Source organism: Mercenaria mercenaria, chromosome 14 (assembly GCF_021730395.1).
Source record: "Mercenaria mercenaria strain notata chromosome 14, MADL_Memer_1, whole genome shotgun sequence".
Taxonomy (NCBI): domain Eukaryota; kingdom Metazoa; phylum Mollusca; class Bivalvia; order Venerida; family Veneridae; genus Mercenaria; species Mercenaria mercenaria.
Window position 1 is genome coordinate 53,355,084 of NC_069374.1, and position 24,204 is coordinate 53,379,287.

At 32.2% G+C, this 24,204-nt stretch overlaps 1 protein-coding gene across 1 annotated transcript in view; it reads left to right on the plus strand.

Annotated features, from left to right (window-relative positions):
* LOC123527580 (uncharacterized) overlaps positions 1–24,204 on the plus strand; it is a 60,298-nt gene that overhangs the window by 13,770 nt on the left and 22,324 nt on the right. Inside the window, exons 4-5 of the mRNA XM_045307147.2 lie at positions 9,228–9,600; positions 22,741–22,827. Coding sequence (XP_045163082.2) covers positions 9,228–9,600; positions 22,741–22,827 — 460 coding nt within the window. The remainder of the gene's footprint in view (positions 1–9,227; positions 9,601–22,740; positions 22,828–24,204) is intronic.

The following is a 24,204-nucleotide window of genomic DNA, read 5'->3' on the forward strand; positions in this document are numbered from 1 at the left end:
TAAAAAATTGGTCATTTTAATGTTGTGTCGCGCATAGCTCCAAAAGTATTTGACCTAGAGTCATAAAAGTCTACAGGAATGTTGGTCATCATATGCAGTTGTGCACCTGGGGTTTCGCGTCCGGATTCATCCAGTCATGTAGGAGTTATGACCCCTGACTTAGTAAAAAATTGGTCATTTTAATGTTGTGTCGCGCATAGCTCCAAAAGTATTTGACCTAGAATCACAAAAGTTTACAGAAATGTTGGTCAGCATATGCAGTTGTGCACCTTGGGTTTCGCGTCCGGATTCATTTAGTCGTGTAGGAGTTAAAGCCACTGACTTAGTTAAAAATGGGTCATTTTAATGTTGTGTCGTGCGTAGCTCCAAAAGTATTTGACCTAGAGTCACCAAAGTTTACAGGAATGTTGGTCAGCATGTGCAGTTGTGCACCTGGGGTTCGCATCCGGATTTATTCAGTATTGTAGGAGTTGTAGCCCCTGACCTGGGAAAAAAATATCATTTTAATCTCATGCAGTGGTGTCCCATGGACACATTTCTAGTTTGTATCATAATTTGGAATTTCTATTAGATAATAATATTACATTATCTTACATTATCTTACATCATTATATAAATGCTAGCAAAACTTAAAGAAATGAGAGAAATAAACAACCTAGTTGAACAAAAAGTAAGAGCTAAAAGAGAAGAAATAATGAGAGAAAAAGTAAGCTACTGGTCGAGAAATGTATAGTGAAATTTATAAACCAATTACAGAAGGAATAGGAAGTCAAAAAGAAGAATTGTCAAGTCAGTAAAAAGCATAACCTGGAATCAAAGAGCAATTAGCGTTACTTCCAAGAAGGTTTGTTGATAAAATACAAGAAGTAGAACAGCAACAAAAATTGACAGAGCTATTGAATGAACCAGCCCCGGAGGAATTACAACAAACAACCATTATTATCACCATTACCACATAAACTAGACAACAAAGAGATTGATAAAATACCGGAAGATTATGACAGAGAAAAAGAATTTGATATATTAAAAGAAGATGAGGATGATACCACCGAAGAATCAGAAGAACAAATAGGTGAAATGTCGTTTGATCCAGTGGTATTAAATAAAGGGATTGATTTAATTTTTTTAGATAGAGAAAGATATAACACACCACAAGAAGTATTTAACTTTTTTCACAGTAAATCTAAAAATCCTAATGAAAAAATGACAAGGGAAGAAGTAGAAAATAGCGTAGAATATGTAACAGAGGAAATAAAAAAAATTGGGTAATGAATTTGGTGCAATAAGTAGAAAGAAAAATCCCACAGAACTCGATCTGAAGCAAAAGGAAGTAATTGTAGCCAAGTCAGATAATTATAAAAATATAGAGAAGCGGTTAAAATATTCTTAAATAAGGAAAATATATGGAAAAAGGAATAAAACATCACAAATGAAAACAAAGTTTTCCTAAAAAAAACAAAGGTTCTAAATCCGTATAAAGATTCACCAAATGGACAACATGGTAATTTATTGATTGATCTTAATAAACTTTATGGTCAAAAACAAATTGGTTGCTAAAGATAAAAAACTAGAAATGAAGTAATAAACGTTAAGGTAGATAATGCTTTAATTGATTTGATTGATAAAAGATATAACAAAAATAAAAAAAATAATAAGAATACTCCAAGCGGTTTTACAGTCAGATTCAGCCGTTCCTTAATTTTAGATAAAAATAAAACATATGCTGTTGGTTTGGATAGTATTAACACTATGACTTACTCTTGGCATAATATTAGTGATGAAAATGACAATAAAATAATTCGTTATAATAATGTTTAAGAATGGAAAGATATAATATTTACAAATGGTTCTAACAGATATACGGACATTAATGATTATATCAGAGAAACACTAATAACCAATGGTGATTTTGAATTTGATAAATCAGACATTGCCCCTATAAGTTTGGAATTTGATTTTAACAGTTTTAACCAAATCCAGTATCTTTTCAGGAGCTAAGGGATAATCATTGTGAAGATCATGTAATTCTTTTGGATATTCAAGATCACATCCGATTTTTAAGTTGGTTTTACCTTTTGCAATTAATTTCTTATATTGTTTTAAAGTGACCCATTTAAAATTTCCTGAGGGCAAAGGTCGGCACATGGCCCAACCGCAGAGGTTACTGACCTCGAGGTACAGGTCAAATGAATCTATGAAATCATATGGATAAATACCTTTTGTTTTTTATAAATCAATATTTTATTTTTATTTTTAAATTCTTGAGAAGTGTACTTAAATTCTGGAATATTTGTTACTAAGTTATCTAATGGTTAAGACATAAATTGAAAACTATCTATAAAAATTAAATCACTTACCATGAATGCCATATATCTTTCCATATTATTATGAATAACATCTTTTTTAAATTTTCCTATTTGTTGCATAATAAAATGACCATCATAACCTTTTGAATTATGAAAAAATAGAGAATTTTGTGTGTTAGTCTAAAATTAATATTAGTCTTGATGAGCACTTCCTTTAAATTTTCTTGTCATATGACAGTGATCTCGGACTGGATTTTCATTTTTCTTATATTCTTTTCCACAAATATGACAAGAGGCTTGTTTTTAAATAAGACTTCATCTTTTTAGACATTTTCAAATCTTTTTTAAAATTTTCATTAAATATTTCCTTACAATACTCTTCTTCCTCAAACATTTTTTCAATAAACTTATAAACTGCATTAGGACCCCTGTAAACTTGTGTTGGTTTAGTATATTTATCGTCATAACAACAAACAACTTCTATAACCGTAACCACAATCTATATGTTTTTGATATAGTTCAGTAAATGGAGATTCAAGTGATGGTAAAACAATAGATATTTTTCAAGTTATTGATTCAAAATCAGCATAAATTACAAAACGTACGGCTAAGCCTTTATAATAATTTTTAAAATGTATTTTACCTCCCTCTTCTGGCATTTTTACAGCTTGGACACCATTAATAGCTAAACAATTTTGTATATGTTCATTAAATATTCTTTTGTGTGGAAAAAAACCAAACAACATTGTAAACATTATTTGCAAAATGTTTTTTTTTTATGTTAATATTTTTTTTAAACATTAATCTGTTAAAGTCTTTTATCCAAACATAATGGTTTTTCTTATCTTTATTAATTAACAACATGTCACAGTGTTCTTTATATTGATATTTTGGAATGTACAATGGATAAACATTATTATCTTCAAAACCAAATATATTAAATGAAGTATCATTCTGTTTTAGGTATTTAAATTAATGTTACAGGATACTTTATTCCTTTATTATTGAGTTTTTCTATATGCTTTTTTATATTTTGAAACTCTTTGAGGATCTTTTTCAACAGGAAATCTGTAAGCTAAATGACACCATTTAAAACATTCATTATCATCATTTTTTATATTTATTAATCCTTCCATTGAATTTTGTAATGGTTTTTGTAATTCTAAATAACTAGAAACAGCTAATTGATTATTTGATATCTATTTATATGATAAGCATCAACTGACTCTATTCTCCAGCCACTTCCTTCTTAAATCCAATTACCAATCCTATTTATTATTTCATCAAAAGCTTGACGTAAAGTGTTTTCTATTTGGGATTCTCTAATAATTAAAGCATTTGATTGAAAATAAGCTGATTTATATATTGTATCTGTTTTACTAATTTTTGCAAAAATTATTTTTAAAACAACATTTATTTTTATACCTTTTAAGTTTTTAGTTCAGTTTTAAGAATATCAAATGAGTCTTCTATATCTAAATGCAGTCGAGCAACCAAAGATACCTGCTGTATTTTGTACTCCTGTATGTACTCTTCCACAAAACTTGTAACATTTTTCTGTAAGCAGCAGCAAGTTTAGTTAAGTGATCTATTGTTTCTATTTCTGTTCCATTAGACATTTTAGATTTTTATTACCCATTTATATAACATATTTTTTAAATCTAATTTAAATATAAAATTTCTTCCAATTCACTAAATGGAACCCAACTATTAAATTTTTCACTATAACCTTTCCACTTTACTAAAGCTTGATTGTTCTTATAGTCTCGTCTGATAACTTTTTCTATTCTAAAATCCTCTTGTTTAGTAGGCAAAAGTTCTTGCTCATGAAATGAACCCTGAATTATTTCATTATTCAAATCTTTTATAGTGTATGTTCTGGGATTTTTGTTATTAATTCCATAAATTATAAATATTTCCTCTGTCCAGTTTGGTGTATATCCTTTTTCAAAATGTCGTTTAAGTTTGCTTAAGCGAACCCGATCACCAATTTCAAATTTTGGTTTACTCTTTCGTATCTTTAAATTACCATATAAATTAAAGTCAGTACCTTTATTTAAGTTTTTTGCTGGCTTCAGTCTGTGTCATGTTTATACTAGAATGTTTTGTTTTGTTATATTTATCAACCATTTCCTGCAAATTATCTAAATAAGTGTATTATTTGCTGTAAAATATTTCCACATTCTTTTTAAACTTCTACTAGATATTTCGATTACTACAGATTTTCCTTCATTAAATGTATGATACATGTTTATCTCACTTTTATTCCAAAATGATTCAAACTTTTTATTATAATTTTTTTTTCATCTACCCATACATTTATAGGTGTTCTACCTTAAGGCCGAGCGTGAAGAGGAGCTAAAGCTCCATATGAAGCTCCAAAATCTATTTTTTTTCAAACGCTTCAGTAACAGATTCTTCAGTTTTATTCTTTAATGGAATAACCCGGGCATATTTGCTAAACACGTCAATAACGGTTAACAAATACTTTACACCTTTATTATATTTTGAAAAAGCTTTCATATCAACTAGATCAGCAGACCAAGTATCATCAATAGCACTAACTATCACTCTTCGTTTCATAAATTTTCGTTTAATCGGTTTATGTAATTTTTCTGCTAATTCATCACTCCATGTTATTTTGGGGGTCTTTTTGAGTGAGATTTTAGCTCCCAAGCTCTTACGTCTAAGTAAATTCTTTACCCCCCTTTTCCCGTTTTTTGATATTTTTCCGAGTGAGCTTCCAGTTCCCGAGGACCTACGTCCATGTCCAAGTTTGTATTTCGTTTTAATTGCTGGTTTTACAAACAAATGTTGTGTAATCTTTTCTCAAAATGTTTTTGATTGAGTGTTATTTAAATTGGAAAGCATTTACTTGTCACATATACCTTTTTTACACCACTGTCATAGCAAAATTATAGTCCATGCATACTGCGTCCCAGGCACGTGTCTAGGAGGGGGGCCAGGGGGCCCGCCCCCCCCCCCCCCAGCTGGCTGGCTAGTTACGATTTTTATTACTATGGGCCCCTCAATGAATAAATTTATACACCAGCGCAACTGGCTTGATTTGACAGCAATACACAGGCTAAAGAGCCATAAAACTGTGTCCGGTACCCAGGCATGTCACAGGTTAAAGTTTATCTGTACATACCTCATTGATCGGAGAAACTATTATGTTTTTACTCTTTGGAAGTGTTATAAAATGATCATAACATTATTGGTTTTGTGAAGTAAATCTTAAAATGAATCTGTGACGGTCCAGTTCATTAACAGCAGGTCCATTATCTAAAGGATTTCCTTGTCCACAATAGTTATATCCTGGGAGTGTTAAACCTTTCTTAGATAATAAAGGTAACATTGCTTTATGAATATCTAAATTACCTCCTGTACGTTTAACAAACTTTCATTCTTCCACAAAATGAACAGGTAACCATTATCATTTTTCTCCCGCTTTTTTTTTTTTTGCTGTAACAAAATACAGATTCATATTATTAGTAAATTTTCTTTCTTTGAACAATATATTTTATTTCATTCTGTAAACTCATTCGTATTATATGTATTTAAAATCATTTAATTTATTTATTTATTTATTTATTTTGTTGGGTTTAAGGTCGCACCGACACAATTTTAGGTCATATGGCGACTTTCCAGCTTTAATGGTGGAGGAAGACCCCAGGTGCCCCTCCGTGCACTATTTCATCAAGAGCGGGCACCTGGGTAGAACCACCGACCTTCCGTAAGCCAGCTGGATGGCTTCCTCACGTGAAGAATTCTACGCCCCAAATGAGGTTTCGAACCCACATCGATGAGGGGCAAATGGTTTGAAGTCAACGACTCTAACCACTCGGCCACGGAGGCCCCTTAAAATCATTTAAAGACTAATGATGTAGTTACTAATCAAAAATAATAACAATACCTTTATACTTTATCAATTAAAATAACCTGCCAAGTTTTGCCAAAGTGGCAGACACTGACACATTGCTGCCTTCGTGGCAGAAATTTGGCAAAAGTTTGGTAAAAGTGTTTAATTACAATTTACCGAAGGTTTTTACAGTACTTCGTAAAAAGCTGTTTTTTTTTTTTTTTTTTTTTTTTTTAAGTTTACCGGTATTAGTCAGTTTAGGTTAAGGGAAAGGGTTGAAATGAGGTTAAACTACGCCTAAACCGCTATAATACTCACTACTTGCAATTACTCAACATAGTCCAAGTTAGATTCATAAAGCTTGATATGTGGATAGAAAGAAATATGTCAATTATGTACATACATGACTTATGCTTGTAGGTCATAGGTCAAGGTCACTGTTGATGATCAAGTAAAATTGTTTCCACTCCATAATTTTTATAAACATTGATGGATTATCTTAGTACTACACACTAACGTTCTTAACGTTGAAAATATTTCAACACATGATCTATTCTTGTCGGTTAAAGGTCAAGGTCATTGTTTAAGATCAAAATTTGTTTCCACATTTAATTTCTTACATCTGCAAACTACTGTTTCACGAGACCAGACAATATGTCTCATATATGGCCCATGCTTGGAGGTCAAAGTTCAAAGTCACTATGGAAATAGAAATTCTGTAGTTTTTGTTCTTCCGGTACTTCTAAATGCAATTAAGGCTGGTGGTGGACTATAAAGACCGTTCAATTTAGGTCACAATCCACCGTAATTTTTTGTTCTGTTGTATTCGGTGTATTTTTAGCTCACCTGTCACATAGTGACAAGGAGAGCTTTTGTGGTCACTCTTCGTCCGTCGTCCGTCAGTCCGTCCGTCCGTCCGTGCGTGCGTGCGTGCGTCCGTCCGTCAACAATTTCTTGTCTGCACGATAGTGGTTTCATTTATGATTTTATTTTAACCAAACTTGCACACAATTTGTATGACCATAAGATCTCGGGTCCTTTCTTTAACTGGCCAAATCCCATTATGGGTTCCAGAGTTACGGTCCCTGAAAAGGCCAGAATTAGCTATTTTGACCTTGTCTGCACAATAGCAGCTTCATTTATGATTTGATTTTAACCAAACTTGCACACGACTTGTATCACTATAAGATCTTGGTTCCTTTCTTGAACTGGCGAGATTCCATGATGGGTTCCAGAGTTATGGTCCCTGAAAGGGCCAGAATTAGCTAGTTTGACCTTGTCTGCACAATAGCAGCTTCATTTATGATTTATATTTAATCAAACTTGCACAAAACTTGTGTCGCCATAAGATCTCAATTCTTTTCTTGAACAGGCCAGATCCCTTAATAGGTTCTAGAGTTATGGGCCCTGAAATGGCCAAAATTAGCTATTTTGACCGTGTCTGCACAATAGCAGCTTTATTTATGATTTGATTTTAACCAAACTTTCACACAACTTGTATCACCACAAGATCTTGGTTCCTTTCTTGACCTGGCCAGATTCCATTATGAGTTCCAGAGTTATGGCCCCTTAAAGGTCCAAAATTGGCTATTTTGGCTTTTGCAGCCATATAGAGGCTTCATTTATGGTTTCATTTGATACAAACTTCCAAAATATCTTCAACAACAATAAATCTTGGATTCCATGACAAATCAGATTCAATTGTAGGTTCCAGAGTTATTTTATATCTGATTACCTCCCCTGATTTTAATCAAATGGATTTATATCAGTAAGTCCTTATAGGACTTATTTGAAATTTCATTATTGGCATTAGTTGGACTGAGCCAATCAGGGTAGATAACTATGGACTGATTTTATGTCAAATTTCCTCCCTTTATTTCAAATTAAAGTGGGTATATCTCCGTAACTAATGAAGATACTGATCTGAATTTTCATTTATGTCAACAGATTTATTTGGCAGATCCTTCTTTTGTTCACTTACAATAATTTTCTTTTTAATTACTTCTCTTTTACGTTACTATATATAGCTTATTTTTTGTAATATTTTTATTATTGGCTGTAGGGAAAAACCGAGACCACTTTTCTGTGATACAACATGGATGGTACCTCAAATTTTTAGGTGTATTTTGACATATCTGTACCTTTTAAGAATTTTTTTTTCTTTTTGGTTAAATTTCTTCCCTTTGATGTTCCTGTCCTTTGGACTAAGATATTTTTTTCTGAGGACCTTCTTGTCCTCAAGTGCAATGATAACAGGTGAGCGATATAGGGCCATCATGGCCCTCTTGTTGTAGCGTATTGATAGTTTTGTTTTGTCGTGCTGATGCGCGCTCCATGACAGCAAAATGAAACAAGTGAATATAGCCATGATGCGTTTGCGCACGTACTGGAATGCCGCAATGAAAGGTGATGCTTAAGCTGGGCGCACACCAAATGCAACATAAATAATTTACAAAAAAAGATTAGTATCTTTCTTGCATTTCGGTGTTATCTTGACATAAAAACACTTAATAGATGGCCGTCTTTATTCTATATAAGAGTGACACACTTCAAAGGGCTAAAACACCCTTTTAAATGCCTTTAACTTGCATTCTTTTTTAAACAAAACATTGTCAGTGCTCAAAATAAATCAAGAGGAAACGTACAAGTCATGTATAATGATCAGTCAAACAAACACTATACAAAAGGAAAAAAGAAAGACCTACCGTTATATTTGTGGTGTATGACCCGAGTTCCCGAGGGTATTGTTTTTATTTTGAAATGAAACTGCTACCAAATTATCATATCAAACTTAGACCTGTAACAGATTTCAGCAAATAAATGCTCAACAGTGAATTATTTCAATCCGCCACTATAATGCGAAGTTTATAATAGATGTTATTACAGACAATCATAAATTGGGTGCAAAAACATTAAATGAAAATGAACATGTGCACGTTCTATATATATCTAAATTATATTTATCAGCACTCGATTGGAAAATATGATGTAACATTGGTTTCCATACAATACTGCTAAAAAAGATATTTGTTAGAAACTTTGTCATATTTAACCCTCAGGCCCTCTACAGACTGAACGCCTCTCTTCCAAATCCTGTTCAAAATCTGCAGCAAACCATTCACGACTATAAACATAGTCCTCTAGATCCCGCAACAGAAGAAAAAGTTCAAAAGGAAATAGAAAAGTGGCAAAAAATTGAGAAAGAATTGGCAACTAAAGTACAACATGTGCAAGAAAATATGCAAGCTGTGACAAAACAGATTCATGGCGTACAAGAAAGTGTTGACATGGTAAAAGGTGATATGACTGACATGAAAGAGGATATTGACGCCGTTAAGGATGACATGACAGACATAAAAGAAGATGTTGATGTCGTAAAGGTTGATGTTCAGCAAGTTAAGAACGAACTGGAACTACTAAAAGACACAAAAGGTAAATAAGAAAACTAAATTGATATTAAAATAATATTTAGCCAATTTTTGTGTATAGTTTTGTCATTTTGGTTTTTGGCAAGGTAATGACTTTGTTCTGTTAATTATATTTGATGTATATTACCCAAAAATGTGTAAGTTTTCCTGTTATAACTTCTCTTCGTGTAAAATACAACGGTACCGAGTACATCTGTCACATCAGCATGTCAGTGATTCTATAAAACTTACCTAGAAAGCATGTACTATTGCAAACTTTATGAGTACAGTCGGGCAGAGATAGTATTCGACAAAGCTAATGTCAGCGAGGATTTATAGCTTTTGCATCTAAATAACTTAAACTAAAGATAACAGCCAATATGTCTGTCGAAATCAAATTGACCCTGAAATATTTATTAAATGTGTAAATATTGCGTTTTGTTTGAATTGCCTATTAAATGGAAGATTAATTCGTAAAACAAATCTAATGTAATTCGATTACTTAACAGTACCGATTAATTCATACATTCGGCAAAATATACTTATATACAAATTAGCACTTTGTATACAATGGAATTTTGACAAGAAAACCGTGGTTTGATCAATTTTTATAGATTAAGAATTTTTTGAATAAACTGATCTATGATAGCTGGTACTTTGCTTGACAGGCTCGAAATAATTTTATAATAGTTAAATTCGAGTTAAATAGCCAGTGATAACCTCATTGCGTGGCTATCTGCAATGAAAAGTTAGTACAAAATGGGCCTTGTTTCACGATATTGGATGTTTAAGCACCACTCAGATTCTTTGTGAATCAGGACATTAGAGCATAAAATAGTTCATCATTTAGAGATGCTACTAGTCTTTGTTACTTAATATAAGTGACTTTACACTTTATACTTTATAAGTAAACATTTTACTCACAATTATCATATATCACAATGTGTGTGTGTGTGTGTGCGCGCCGTGTGTCCGCGTGTGCGTGGACTTGTGTGTGTGCATAGAACGAATACAAAGCAAAATAATAACATACCCGGCTTGCTGACTCTGTTTACTTACTGATACATGTTATCAAATTGATTATAACAAATTTAAAATAATGTTAGGAATCAGTAATCACCTGCAAGAGGCACATATAGTCATATCTTTCTAAAAAAAACAACAATTGGGAAATGGGAAAAGTGGTCTTTATTGACATGTGTTCTGTCATTTCTGATAAATTTACACAATTCATGGTTAAATTGGAAGAACAAAAGTGGGTTTCATAAGTAGGTATTTTACCAGTGACACTTATTCGGAAGTAGACTTTAGCACACAATTTAACTGCCATTTAAATGTGATAGGTTGCACGTAAGCAGTATTTTATGACATTTTCGCTTTTCGTATTCTTATGAAAATAGTTTAGATACCCATCATGGGCTCGACTGCGCATACGTGAGTGTGACGTCAGAGTAGATGTCTGGCCATTTGGATTCTTCCTACGATATCAGGCATCTATATGTAGAATGACATTAGAAGTTTATTTTTAAAAAAGAGTTGTTTACTTTATAGAATGTATTACTGGACATAAAACTGACATCAAGGAAGTATAAGTAGCTGATTAGTAAACCCAGTCTAGTGCATTTTGGTGTACATTTTGGGTTAGGTACTCGCCTCTAGACGGATGAGAAAACAAAACAAATATGATAGGAAAATATGATTTAAAATGCCCTAATATTATATTTACTCACAATATATAATCATATAGATTTTAGATGAATACACTGTATACTGATACAAATTAACCAAAAAAAAATGATATTAAGTTAAAACACTATCAATAACAATTTTAAATAAAACATCTTTTAGCAATTACTCTGAATAAAACAGGTCTAAAATACTTAAATTCATATTTGTTTTAGTGTCGATTCTCAATCTTCTGCGACTAAATGATTTAAATGTTAAGTCAATTAATCCTAAACTCGCAGGCATAAATTTATATATAGCAATCAGTTTTTAGACGTATTGATTTAATACCGGACATTCAGTAATACTTTTTCCCTTTACAATTTGACGCAAGGTCATAAATGTGTTGATCTAAGACAGGATGGACGAATAACAAAATCAACGAGTTTCATTAATATTCATTAATTATTCTCTTTATAAATTGCATCAATAGCCGTACTGCAGAAAGTCTTAATCCCCGCCTATACAAGGCGTGCATGGGAATTTAAAATGGTCTCGAAGAGGGTTAACGGGAGATGAAGTCAACCTCGAAATGAAATCACTCATAGGTAAAATACAAAATGTCTCCCTTATGGATCAACTGAAGATGACTGTGTTTGGTATTCTACGAAATGGTTTGGAGACGTCTTTCAGCTCATGGTGTAAAAGCAGAAAAGAATCACTCATTCGTGCACAAAATGAATGCAAGGGATCACTTCTGCGTTAAATCTGTCCAAGGAATCTTGCCCAATCCTAGTAGCTATCTAAACTGATTACGAATGATTTCCCAGGGTTAAATATAATAAATACAGTTAAAGCAGACTAGTTATTTAGTTAATAGTATGATGCTTTCTGATTGGTTGCACACATAAAGGCAAGTGTACTTGTAAGCGGCATCCTAACTTTTCAGGAGTAGAATGCACTCGCAGTCAAAAGTAATTTTTTATACGATTGACATACACTGTAGTTCACAAACAAGTATGTAAAACATTATAACCTCTCTTTAAGAAAAGGCGAATCTATTTGCAGTTTTAGGGTTAGATTTTTTACGAACCACAATATCTATCAAATGCACATGCATCATCAGAAATTATAGATAGCATAGATTATGGAGTTATACGCACTAATTTACAAAAAGCAAAATCCAGGAAAACAATTTACCTGTTACCCCTAAAAGTTAGCTGCATTTTGTAGTCATTTGTGGCATAACACTTTAAATACCAGTTTACTTGAGAATCGGCAAGAAAAAATATCTGTCACTTTTCTGCCACGAAGGCAAATTTTAGCAGCGTTTCGGCAATAGCTGGAAACTTTGTATAATTTATGAATTTACTTTCAATAAATTATAATTTATTAAAGCAAATTAAATTCAACATAAAGCAGATACCTAATGAGAAACACATTTTGGGGTTCTTTAGAAAACTTTGTGTTTGAGTTTAATGCTGTAAAATGACATATTTTGGCTGGGTCAGAATTTCGCGCATTTGATACTTTGAGTATGGTCGCAAGTTGTAGTATTCTCTAAATTGTAAAATAGTATCATACTTGAATAAGAATTATACTTATGGTGAATATTTACGCGAGGATTAATTTAGGGCGAGATGTAGGGCCTCGCGAATAAAGCGAAAATTAAGATCTCCAGAATATTTCTGCTTTAACAGATAGGAAATAATAGTATATTAATTCTGTCTTAGACCACGACACTTTATACTTTGCACAATAAACCATAAAACAATCTGCCATCCTGTAAACTTTTATGAAAAATAAACAACAATAACTGCACAATACATATGTGTTGTCTTGATGTAATACTTAACTCCTGATTACCGATGCTGTAGCAGTATATATTTGATTGCCTCTTTTGGTGGAGGTTATCCAAACGGATCAATATATACGAAGGCAATGTTTTGACAGTTGTTTTTTGCAGTAGTTATAGTATAAATGATGCATAATAAGTGACAGTTTTAAATACATACTTGAAGGTGATTTTGTCACAAATACATATGTCTCCCCCATGTATACCTTTAGCTCTGGTGTCCATTTTGTGCAGCGAAGCGGGACTTGTCCGCAGCATGCACATCAAGGCTTGGTACTGATCGCTTTTGTGAAGTTTCGACGAAATCTGTTTAGCAGTTTATCTTGTAAAACCCGACAAGTTCTTCTATGTATAGCTCTTGTGGCGGTTTTGTGCTTCGAAGCGAAACGTGCCAGCGATATGCACAACTAAGGTTGGTACTGATCACTCCAGACAGCTGTTTGGTCTGTGGAAACTGGACAAGATTTTTCTATTTTAAGCTCTGATGGCCATTTTGTGCAGCAAAGCGGAAGATGCAGGCAATATGCACAACTAGGGTTTGTACTGATTAGTCACGTCGAAGTCCTGACAGTGGACGGGCAGACGGTCAGACAGACGGCGAAAGCAAAAAAAATATGTCTTCCCCATAATAATAGATAAAAAGTAAATAACAAATATATTGTTTTAAAGAGAGAAAATTTACTGACAGTATATATCATCAATAAGTAACAACTAAAATGATGAACTGATGTTTAAAGCAACATGTGCAGTTCATTTTGGGTATTGAAGTACCAAGTAATGGAAGGAAAAAGATATACTTAATTATAAAATTAGCAATTATCATGAAATCTAAACTCGAACTTGGACGCGCAATAAACGGAAGAGGCGAGAAGCCTTTAAGATAAAATTGATGGCTAAATCCCCCGAAATAAACTTGAGTGATGAATTAGCAGAAGAATTACTTACTAACTTAACAGAAATAACTAAAACACCGAGTAAACGTTAACAATGGATGAAACTGATCAGCCGACCTAGTCGACATATAAGTGTTTTCTAAGGACAATAAAGATATAAAGTACTCATTATCTCTTATAAATGTTTCAGCAAGTATGCTTGGGTAATTCCATTAAAATTCAAACAGGAGTTTATAACAGATGCATATGATTATGTAGATGCAAACGGAAGAATTCCTGAAAATTTATCGGTGAAAAATTACGATAAAACTTATCATACCATTTTTTCCCAAAAATATAAAATAATTATGTATCACACATTAAATGAGAGAAAGGCGGTAGTCATAGAAAGATATAACAAAAGTCTTAAAAACCAATAATGTGGAATTATATTGCAATAAAAGTACTTGTACATGTTAGAATAATTTCAAATGGTAAACAAATTTAATAACACAAAGCAATTTAGTATAAACATGACACCAACTGTAGCAAGTAAACATTCAAATAAATGTATTATTGAGTAAACCGAAGTTTAAAATCGGAGATTTAAGGCCTTTAGTCTGTATGAGCGAATCAATGGGCATTTTGAAATAGGTTATACACCTAACTGGAGAGACGATTTATTTGTAATAGTGGAACACAAACCAAAGAACAAACAATATGAAAATTAAACAGAATTTTGCTTACTAAGCAGAAAGGTTTTAGAATAGAGAAAAGTTATAAAACGAGACTATAATAAAAAAAGGCCATAGCAGAATGGAAAGTTTACATTGACAGTTAATAGCTTGGCTTCGTTTAGTAGCCTTGAAGTCTTGAACTACTATAAATGATTTTAAAAAATAATATAAATGAGTTCAAAAGTTAAAAACAACAGTGGAATAATAAAAAAATGACATACCAATTAATTACGCACTTAAAAAACGTGCAGTCGCTTTCACAAAAGTTTAAACAATTTGCGAAATACTGCATTACAAATAATGGGTTGTTTGGTTGTTTTAGCACTATCTCCTGCTATTCCTGTATTTGTTGTATTTTTTTACTGGACGTGTTAAATGGTAGACAGTATAATAATTGAAAAATATATTGAGATATGGTAAAAATAGGGAATTTTTAAGAATACCGTATTGCTTTTTTTTCAAAACGTAATTTATGGTGTTTATTTTTATATTTTCTTCCGTAAGTAAAATATATCGAGATTGTTAACAGACGTACTGATCTTATGATTACAGCAAAATAACTTGCATTCTTCATGACATTGTGATATGAATAATAAAATATCACATATAAAGATACGAAAAATAGGTACATATTAAACCTAAACTTGAACAAATATCTAGCAACGAAATAAAAGAACACATGGCTGATGAATTTATTTATTTTATTTTGTTGGGTTTAACGTCGCACCGACACAATTATAGGTCATATGGCGACTTGGCTGATGAATCAGAAAGCAATGTAGATCCTTATCTTTTAAGGTAGTAGCGGCGTAATTGAATACCTCCTTTTTTGAAGAGTATCCAATTCCTACCAAAAACCCACTTTTACTGCAATTCTCAGTGGGTGGGGGGTGGTTGTGTAGGTTCAAGCCCTATTGGGACCGATTTTTTCATTTTTTCCCTTATTTTCGATATTTTCTATTAAGTTTTTACTTCTTTCAAGACTTATGCTGGATTTATTGTACAAAAATGAAAAAAAAATTGATAAGCGATTTCTTGCTGTTCAAAGTGAGTCTACTACTTAAACAGAAAGGGTAGAGTTACACATCTGTAAAAAAATATTCAGTAACATGCGGTAAATGTTCTCTATTTTGCTTTCACTCTTTAGACTACATTTCGTGGAAGAAATTTAGGTAGGTTTTACGTCTGCCCCAAGGTTATTTTAGAATGAAGTAAGCAAAATTTAAAACAGAAACATAGGATTCGACCTTATTTTTTTAACGTTGAAATTAAAATTCTGTATCATTAAATCCGTTTACTTGAGGAACCCTAGATAAAATGATATTCATATTTTTTTTGTATGTTTTATAATTGTTTACCAATAGTTTGATGATTGTATTGTTAAAAATAATGGTAAAATGAGTTCTCTGCAAATGGTTTATATATGGGCCATCACTTTGAAATTTGTCTCTACTTGAGCTAGGGGAGATACCATAAGTTATACAAAATTTATAAAAAACGGCATGGTAAAAGTTGTTAAAAATTACAAAACAGTGCGAAACATGGTCATCTTTAAGAACATACCAAGCAAATGCCATTTCGTAAACATTGCTATTACACCTTTACTACCTTTAATGAAAAATTATTAGAATGAAGTGTGTTCTTTTAATACCAGTGTGTGGAACAAAATACTGAAAACAAAAACATATAAAAGCACTTAGGCAGCATCCAAAAAAATTTGAATACAGGGTTGATAAAATGTGCTCAGAAGCTAAAACTCGAGTAAAATGTGGAACAGCAAAAACCCTTGGAAAAAAGATATAAATTTGGATATTCTGAGTCAGAGTGAGTTTTGCTAACAGAATTGATATGATTCACATTTATATGCCTGTGAGAGATATTTTGAAATCTTCAAATGAATACTTTAAAAACAAATGAAATTAAAATAGCATATACGCTTCACCCCGACGCTAATGAATTCAAAATAAAAACATAGAGAGACTAGCATTATCTGCATCTAAAAGCTAATGTCTTACTTGTAGCTAATGTTTTTTGCAAATTTTAGGAACTCTACTTGGAATATTATTAACTTGATTCTTGCCGATACTTAAGTAGTCCCGGGTTAGCTTAGTATGCAATGTTAAAAATAACTGGAATTAGTCTGGATTTGATATTTTATATTGATATGTATCTTTATATTGTATTGAAAGGAGGAATAAGTCATATAGTTAATCGTTACAGCAAAGCAAAAAATAAATACATGAAAGAATATAATCCTTAATTGAAAAAGTAACTGACGCAAAAAACTTCTATGGATGGGCCATGAGCCGACATTTAAAATTGGCATCGAAAAACAACATCTTATTTGACTGAAAAAAAGATCAAAATTTTATTGAATGTGATCTTGAATTTTCAAAACAACTGCATAATCGTCACAATTATTAGTTTTTAGCTTCTGAAAAGATGCTTGTGGAAGATTATGAATTTAAAAGAACTGCAAATCTTTAAACAATAAGTTTGACAAAGTAAAATGTAATGTACATAAGTTTCTTCGGTAGAATTTGAGAAAATGGAATGATACTATACTAATGATGAACAGATTTTAAAGAAGTATGTACCCAAGTCTTCATTTGTTTACAAAACAATGCTTCTAACAATTTGTTTAGTATTAATAAAATTCCAGAAGGTTAATAAACAGGCCTGAGTGCATATTGGAATTATAGATACTTAATGTACGATTTTTATTACAAGTAGAAAACCCTGGCAAAACTTTTACTGACACTGATAGTCTCTGTTACGAAATAAGTACCAAAGCTGCCTATACGGATGTTCACAAGACAAGGATATAATTAAAACAGTGATTATAGTCAGACTCAGAACTTTATTTCGAAAATAATGTAATGATTGGCAAATATAAGGATGAGGCTACTTGCATTCCCATTGTTGAATTTGTTGGATTGAGAAGTAAAAAAATGCATTCATATATATTATTAAATGAAGTAAAAGTTAAAAAGTGTAATGGTACATGTATTAAAATGTTACCGGTTAAGAAAATATAAGTACATAAAAAATATAAAAAATACACATTGTTAAATAAAAGCCTAAGTTCCTTTTACGTTATTAGAGAGTTTGAGATTTCATCCTTCGCCTTCGTCTTCAACGTCTCTCATATATATTTGGGATAAAGCGTCACCGATATGCGTGTATTTTATTTATATCAGACATTGTTACTAAAGTTTTCCATGTAATTTCAAGTAAGACTAAGACTTAAGGCTTTATTGCTATGTGAAATAAAAAGCTAAGTTTCAGAATTTCAGCTTATTAAGTTATTAGATTATCCATATGTATAACTGGTCTAAATTTGATGCGAAACACCATCGATAAATATAAGAATATTTAAGTTTTGTTTGGCTTATGATTTTAACTAAATATATCGAACTGAACCTGGAAGTATGAAGTTATCAACTGATTTTGAGAAACTTTGAGATGTTGTTCAAACTTTAACTTCTACGGCATATTTATGTACTCAGGCGGTATTGATTATACCAGATGGGCCTTTTTGTCGTATGGAGTGAAGTTTTGAACGTCCGAAGATGTGATATCACGAAAGTCAAAACTTCAGTCTTTGTACATCTACTCTGTCCACATACTCGGCATCAAAAACTGGAATCTGGATGGAGGCACATGGCATACCAATCATTTTACTTAAAAAAAATGAATGATAACGCGCGATTATCATATGGTATAACTTTTTATTGTAACTTCCAAATAGAATCAGTCCGTTTCAGCCGGACACTTAATAAGAAAATTGCGTTTTAATTATAAACATAACATTGTACTAGTAAGACGGATTTTTCTTTCTGAAATATCAGACAATTTCAGATCTATGATATCATGATGCGAGAAGTTTCCTGTTAGCCGTATGGGATAACTCCATTCTTTACATGCACGGACCCAGAGCATTGCAGAGGGGAATTTTAGGTCAATCCCCCATTGCATCTTACATTTTACGAAGAATATCGGTCTTGAAACTCGGTGTTACTACCCCGCCCCCGCCCCAATTCCCCCTGAATTGGTGACCCCACTCTTTAAAGTTGGTGTCCCTCTAACCAAAATTCCTTGATCTGCACATGCTTTACTTATGAAATAGTATATTCAAACAAATACGTGTATATGCCCACATGCTATTTTGTGCGACAATTTTCGTCTCCACCTAACAGTTCTTGACTGTTCCGCTAGACACATGGTGACTTGGCACGATTATATTGTGCTGTCTGAGAGTTTGGCATTATACAGAGTCAATCTGAGTGTCATGATGCCAAAACGTATGCTATCGCGAGAGTATCTTACATTTGTTTCAAATCGCTTGTTACATGTATAATTCATTAATTGTGTATATTGGCTCATGTTATCAACATACCTTTTAAAAGGTTAGATTTTCAACAGGAACAGGCTACAAGCAAAAAACGCGTCTATAAAGAAATTCCACGTAAAAAGTGCCATTTCAAAGTAAAAGAAAATTATGAAAACTATGAAATACTAGTTAACAGCCTTTTGTGTTTGCTTTATCCCATATATTTAACTTAACTTCAAAGTATTTCGAGAAATTCATTTGTTGTAGTTGATGTCTCATGTTTTTGTTTTTAAAAATATTAACTGTAATATATTTCAAGAACACCATCAACAATAAAATAAGTTGATATGATTATCATTTTTATTTTCTCTCATGCATGATTAACAATCGTATATTGTATACTGACATCAATTTGTATAAAATGATCTTTTGCAATAGCACTGATATTCATGCGATGATTATGTTAATTGAAATGTTTTTATTTAATTTTCATTTCTGAAACCTCATGTAAAAGTCCTGCACTTTCGGACAATTGATATCAAAATGCACGAGAAAAACAATCATAATTACAGATAAATTGAATAGGCGAATTTAAACAAGAAAGGTTCATTCTAAAGTTTGAAATCTCAAGGAATTTTAATCGATCTTCAACTTCATACGTTAACTTCGCAAGAGATGTTGAAGGGAAAGGCGAAGGTTGAAATCTCAAACTCTTTATTCATAAAAATAGCACGCGCTTTGCAATTGTGTTGTTAATAAAAGTTCTACGTCATTTATGGTGATAAAGGATACATTCACATCAATGGTATTAATACCTTAGCAAATGGTTTCAGGAAGAGTCCCTTTAAAAGAGCTTTACGTGATCTTTCGTTTTTGTTACTTTTTGTGATAGTTGCTTATCTCAAGGATTTACAAGGGCATTTACGAACATTCGAAAAGAAACAATTCATGCTTAGATTCCTCTAACTCTTCTTCTGATGGAACAGGAGAAAAACCACACCAGAATCGCTGGGTGAACCGCTAGTAACATTACCTGAAAAGAAATCAATTTTGCCTGTACAAACCGATGACAGAAATGGCAGAAGAAAAAGTGTCGATAAGTTTGTTTGAGCAAGAAGAATATAGGACACAACCAAAAGTGTTCGAATGTCTTCATAGTATATCAAAGGATCCTTAGGAAAAATTACTAGGGAGAAGGTGGACAATATTATAAAAGGTGGAACCAGTGATATGTAAAATATTAACAGCTCATACAACACAGAAAGCTATAGGACACATAAAAACTTCGACAGAAGCTAAGAAGCTAAGAAAGAAAAGAAGCAAAAGATTTAAAAAATAAAGTATATAATTTGATAAAATACAAAGACGTGATCAAAGCTATTTTTAAAAAATAAAACATTCTCGAAAATGAAAAGAAATCACAATAAATCCCACTATGCATAAAAATTCCTACAGTTGGTAAATAAGGTAATTTATTAATTGATTATTATAAACAAGTAAAATAAAATATATAGACAAAATAAACTAATTGCTTAGGGTGAAGTCGCTGGAGAAGAAGTACTGAATTTAAAGGTAGATGATGATTTGATTGATCTACTGGATAAAAAGATATACATAATAATAAAGTACCGTTGAATGTTTAAAAGACTTAATGTAGATATAGGATTGCATATCAATAGAATATCTATAAAAAAATATTAAAAATAAAGATCAGAGGCTATAGGTCTTATATTTGCCTTTGTTATCATCGTATATTAATCAAAGAATTGGAAATTCTTATTGTTCATTTTTCATACAAATGTTACTGGATGGCGTACAATTGTATGTTTATTGCACAAAGTATTAAATGTCAGTAATCCAAGGCAGAATAAACATACTATTATTTCCTACATCAAAATGGAAAACAAAGTTTTCTTAAGATCGATCCACAGGTCCTGCATCTCATAAAATATTTACTTTCTGTTTGATTTGTTTTAGTTTAATGAATTATAATTCATTGAAAGAAAATTCATAAATTATATACAATTTAGAGCTACTGTCTTCGTGGCAGAAAGCTGGCTAATTTCGATAAAATTTGCTTTCATTTCGTGGCAGTAATATGGCAGATAATGTTTCCAACCGGTTCTCAAGTAAATTGGTACTTCAAGGTTTAAGGCCACTAATGACTCTTCAAATAGTTGGTAAATCGTCTGTATTAGTTTAAGGGTCAGCAGGTAAGTTGTATTTATGGAACAGTTAAGTATCTTTGCACAAAAGAAATACTCGATCGTATAAATATACTTTCATATCAATAAAGGGAAGTAATCACACAATTTAATAAACAGTTATAAAACTTACATTTCTAACAGTGATCTAACTCTATGCATTGGGCGTTTTTATGTTAAGTAAAATCTAACAGACAAGAGTCGTAGAACACGAAATGCCCACCTTGATGCATTCAGTAACTGCATAAGGAACAGAAATTATTTGGTCGTGGTCACTGTGCACTGGACATTTAACGTACTGACCCCAGTTCAGTATTAATGGGTCATTTACCAGTAATAAGTGACCTCTGTATCAAATGTGATCTTAAACCAAAGCATTCTCTAGTTATGTGACATTGACCCTTTAATCTTCTGACTGCAAATCAATAGAGGACATCTCTTTCCTATTAAGTTTCGTGATCCTAGGCCCAGACGTTCTCAAGTTATCATCCTGATACGCTTAAACTGTTCCTGGTCACCTTGACCTTTAACCTACTGGCATCAAAATCAATAGGGGTCATCTTCTGGTTATGATCACCCTCCCTAGCAAATTCGTGATCCTAGGCCCAAGCGCTTTCAAATTACCGCCCGGAAACGGTTTAACTGTTCTGGGTCACTGTGATCTTGACCTCAAACTCTTTAGGGGTTATTTTCTGGTCGTGACAAACTTCCTTGTCAGTTTTCATGATCCAAGGCAAAACATTTTTGAGTTATCACCCGGAAACCGTTTATATGTTTCGGACTACCGTGACCTTAACCTTTAACTTTCTGACTTTCAAATCAATAGATGTCATTTGGCGGTCATGACCAACCTTCCTTCCTATCAATTTTCATGATCCTAGGCCAAAGCGTTCTTGAGTTATCATCCGGATACCAATTGGTCCACATACTGACCGACTTATAGACAGACAGGCAGACAGACCAACCGACCGACATCTTCAAACCATATACCACATAATTATACAGAAAGCTAATAATATCACAGAATGTTGCTAAGATGCAATTGATCTCATTTGAATGACTAATTAAATAGATATACTTAAACTTTCTTACTTGGTAATTATTCAGCATCGCTCTGAAAAAGAGAATATCAGTAAGGATTAAAAAAACTTGAAGATCCAAACTGCTCTTATATATGACAAATTCTTAAATTCCTAACCCCCACCCCCTTGTTATGATCATTTGCGCAAGCAATTTGAAATGAAAAAAAAAGACAAAAAGAAAAGTGATTAAACATATTCAGGCTGAATATTAAATTGAAAATAAGATTTTCCAAACATTTGCATTGACAGTTATATATATACTACATATTCTGGCTGGTAGTTTTGTTTGTAAAAAGGCTTCAGTTCAATAAACGCTGTAAAACACAGAACGAGATTTTGTCCCTACTACCTATGATAGCAATGACAGGAACTTACAGCAACTGTTATAATAATATGATATTCGAACCCTTTTTCCAGGAGGATCTGAAGAAACAGTAAAAAAGAAAACCCCTAGTGTATTCGAAAGATTTTTTTTAAAAAGAGACATGCGCCGGGAAATGAAAGGTAAGTTATCTTTTGATGATTCTATAAGATATGATTATACCATTGTAAGTAGAAATTGCATTGTAGTTGAGCGCGTGCCTACGTATCAAATGGTCACATACTGTACATAAAAATAACTCACCAAACTTAAGTGGTAAAGTACGCGACATAGGATTCATACCAAATACATGCATTTTATTTTCCTTTGTAAAATTTGAACAGCTGATATTTTTTTATGATGCAGTTACTTGCTACAGAAATTGGTAATTACTCTTGTTTTTATAAAGTATATCTTATAATTGCGACGTCACAAAGATGACCATTTTTGCCATTTGTTCTGTCACGTTCAAACCCGATAAAATTAGTTTAATTTGTGCTCATATATTTAAAAGCTACAGTTTTGTACCATATATCAGTGTGTTTGTAACAGAAGTAAGTACGATGCTATATAGGATTTGTTTCTTTAAATGGCAGAATGCAAGATAGAAGAACGAAAGACTACGTGAAAATAACGATTTTAGATAAAACAGAACATTCGTCAAATTTACTGAAAAAAACTGCTGCCAAGATTTTATATATTCATGGCAGAATAATTTCAAACTAAATTTCAGAATATCAAGAAATTTTGTCCTTATGCTTTTTGCTATTTTAAATAAGCCAATCATACAAAACACAACTATTAAGGATGGCGCTGGCAAGGTCGCCCAGTCGCAATTGACACATTTTCATATTTAAAACTTTTTGTACACAATTAACGGGAAACAAGTTTATGGAATATTGAGAGATAGAAAAGCTTATTGACCAGCAAGTCAGTGCACGATAACAAAAATATGCTTCTACGTTTCGTTTAATAACTATTGACTTTACTTCCCTTTGTTGTTAGTTTAAATATCTTATTCATATAAAATTTAAACCTGGTTGTTGAAACTGGATGTCATTGTTTGTGCTTACTGTCTTCCATGAATTGCAGCTTTAGATTGCAAAGTTCATATATTAATTATGCACAATTCTAAAGTTCTCTAAGAGTAGTATAATGATCTTTTTACATTTGAAGATATCTTTGATAAAATTGATTTTATTACCAAAATGTGCTTTTCCTGTGAAAAAATACCTGTCAAAACCATTTTTTTGAAATACTTTTCTTTTAAATTATCTTTAAGCATTTTAGTTACATTTTGTTGTATGTATTCCAACATTTTCTAAACAGTTAAGAATATGGGCGATCATCATTTGTTTTGGTGTTTGCAAGTGAGATTTCATTAACCTATCTTCTCGAAGAACCAACACCTCATCTACTTTCTTAGACTTTGTATCTATATGTAATTGTTGCAATATTCATTTAAATGCCGTTGGTTTAATGCACTCTGAACGTCTATGAAAATTAATGTTTTATTTGAT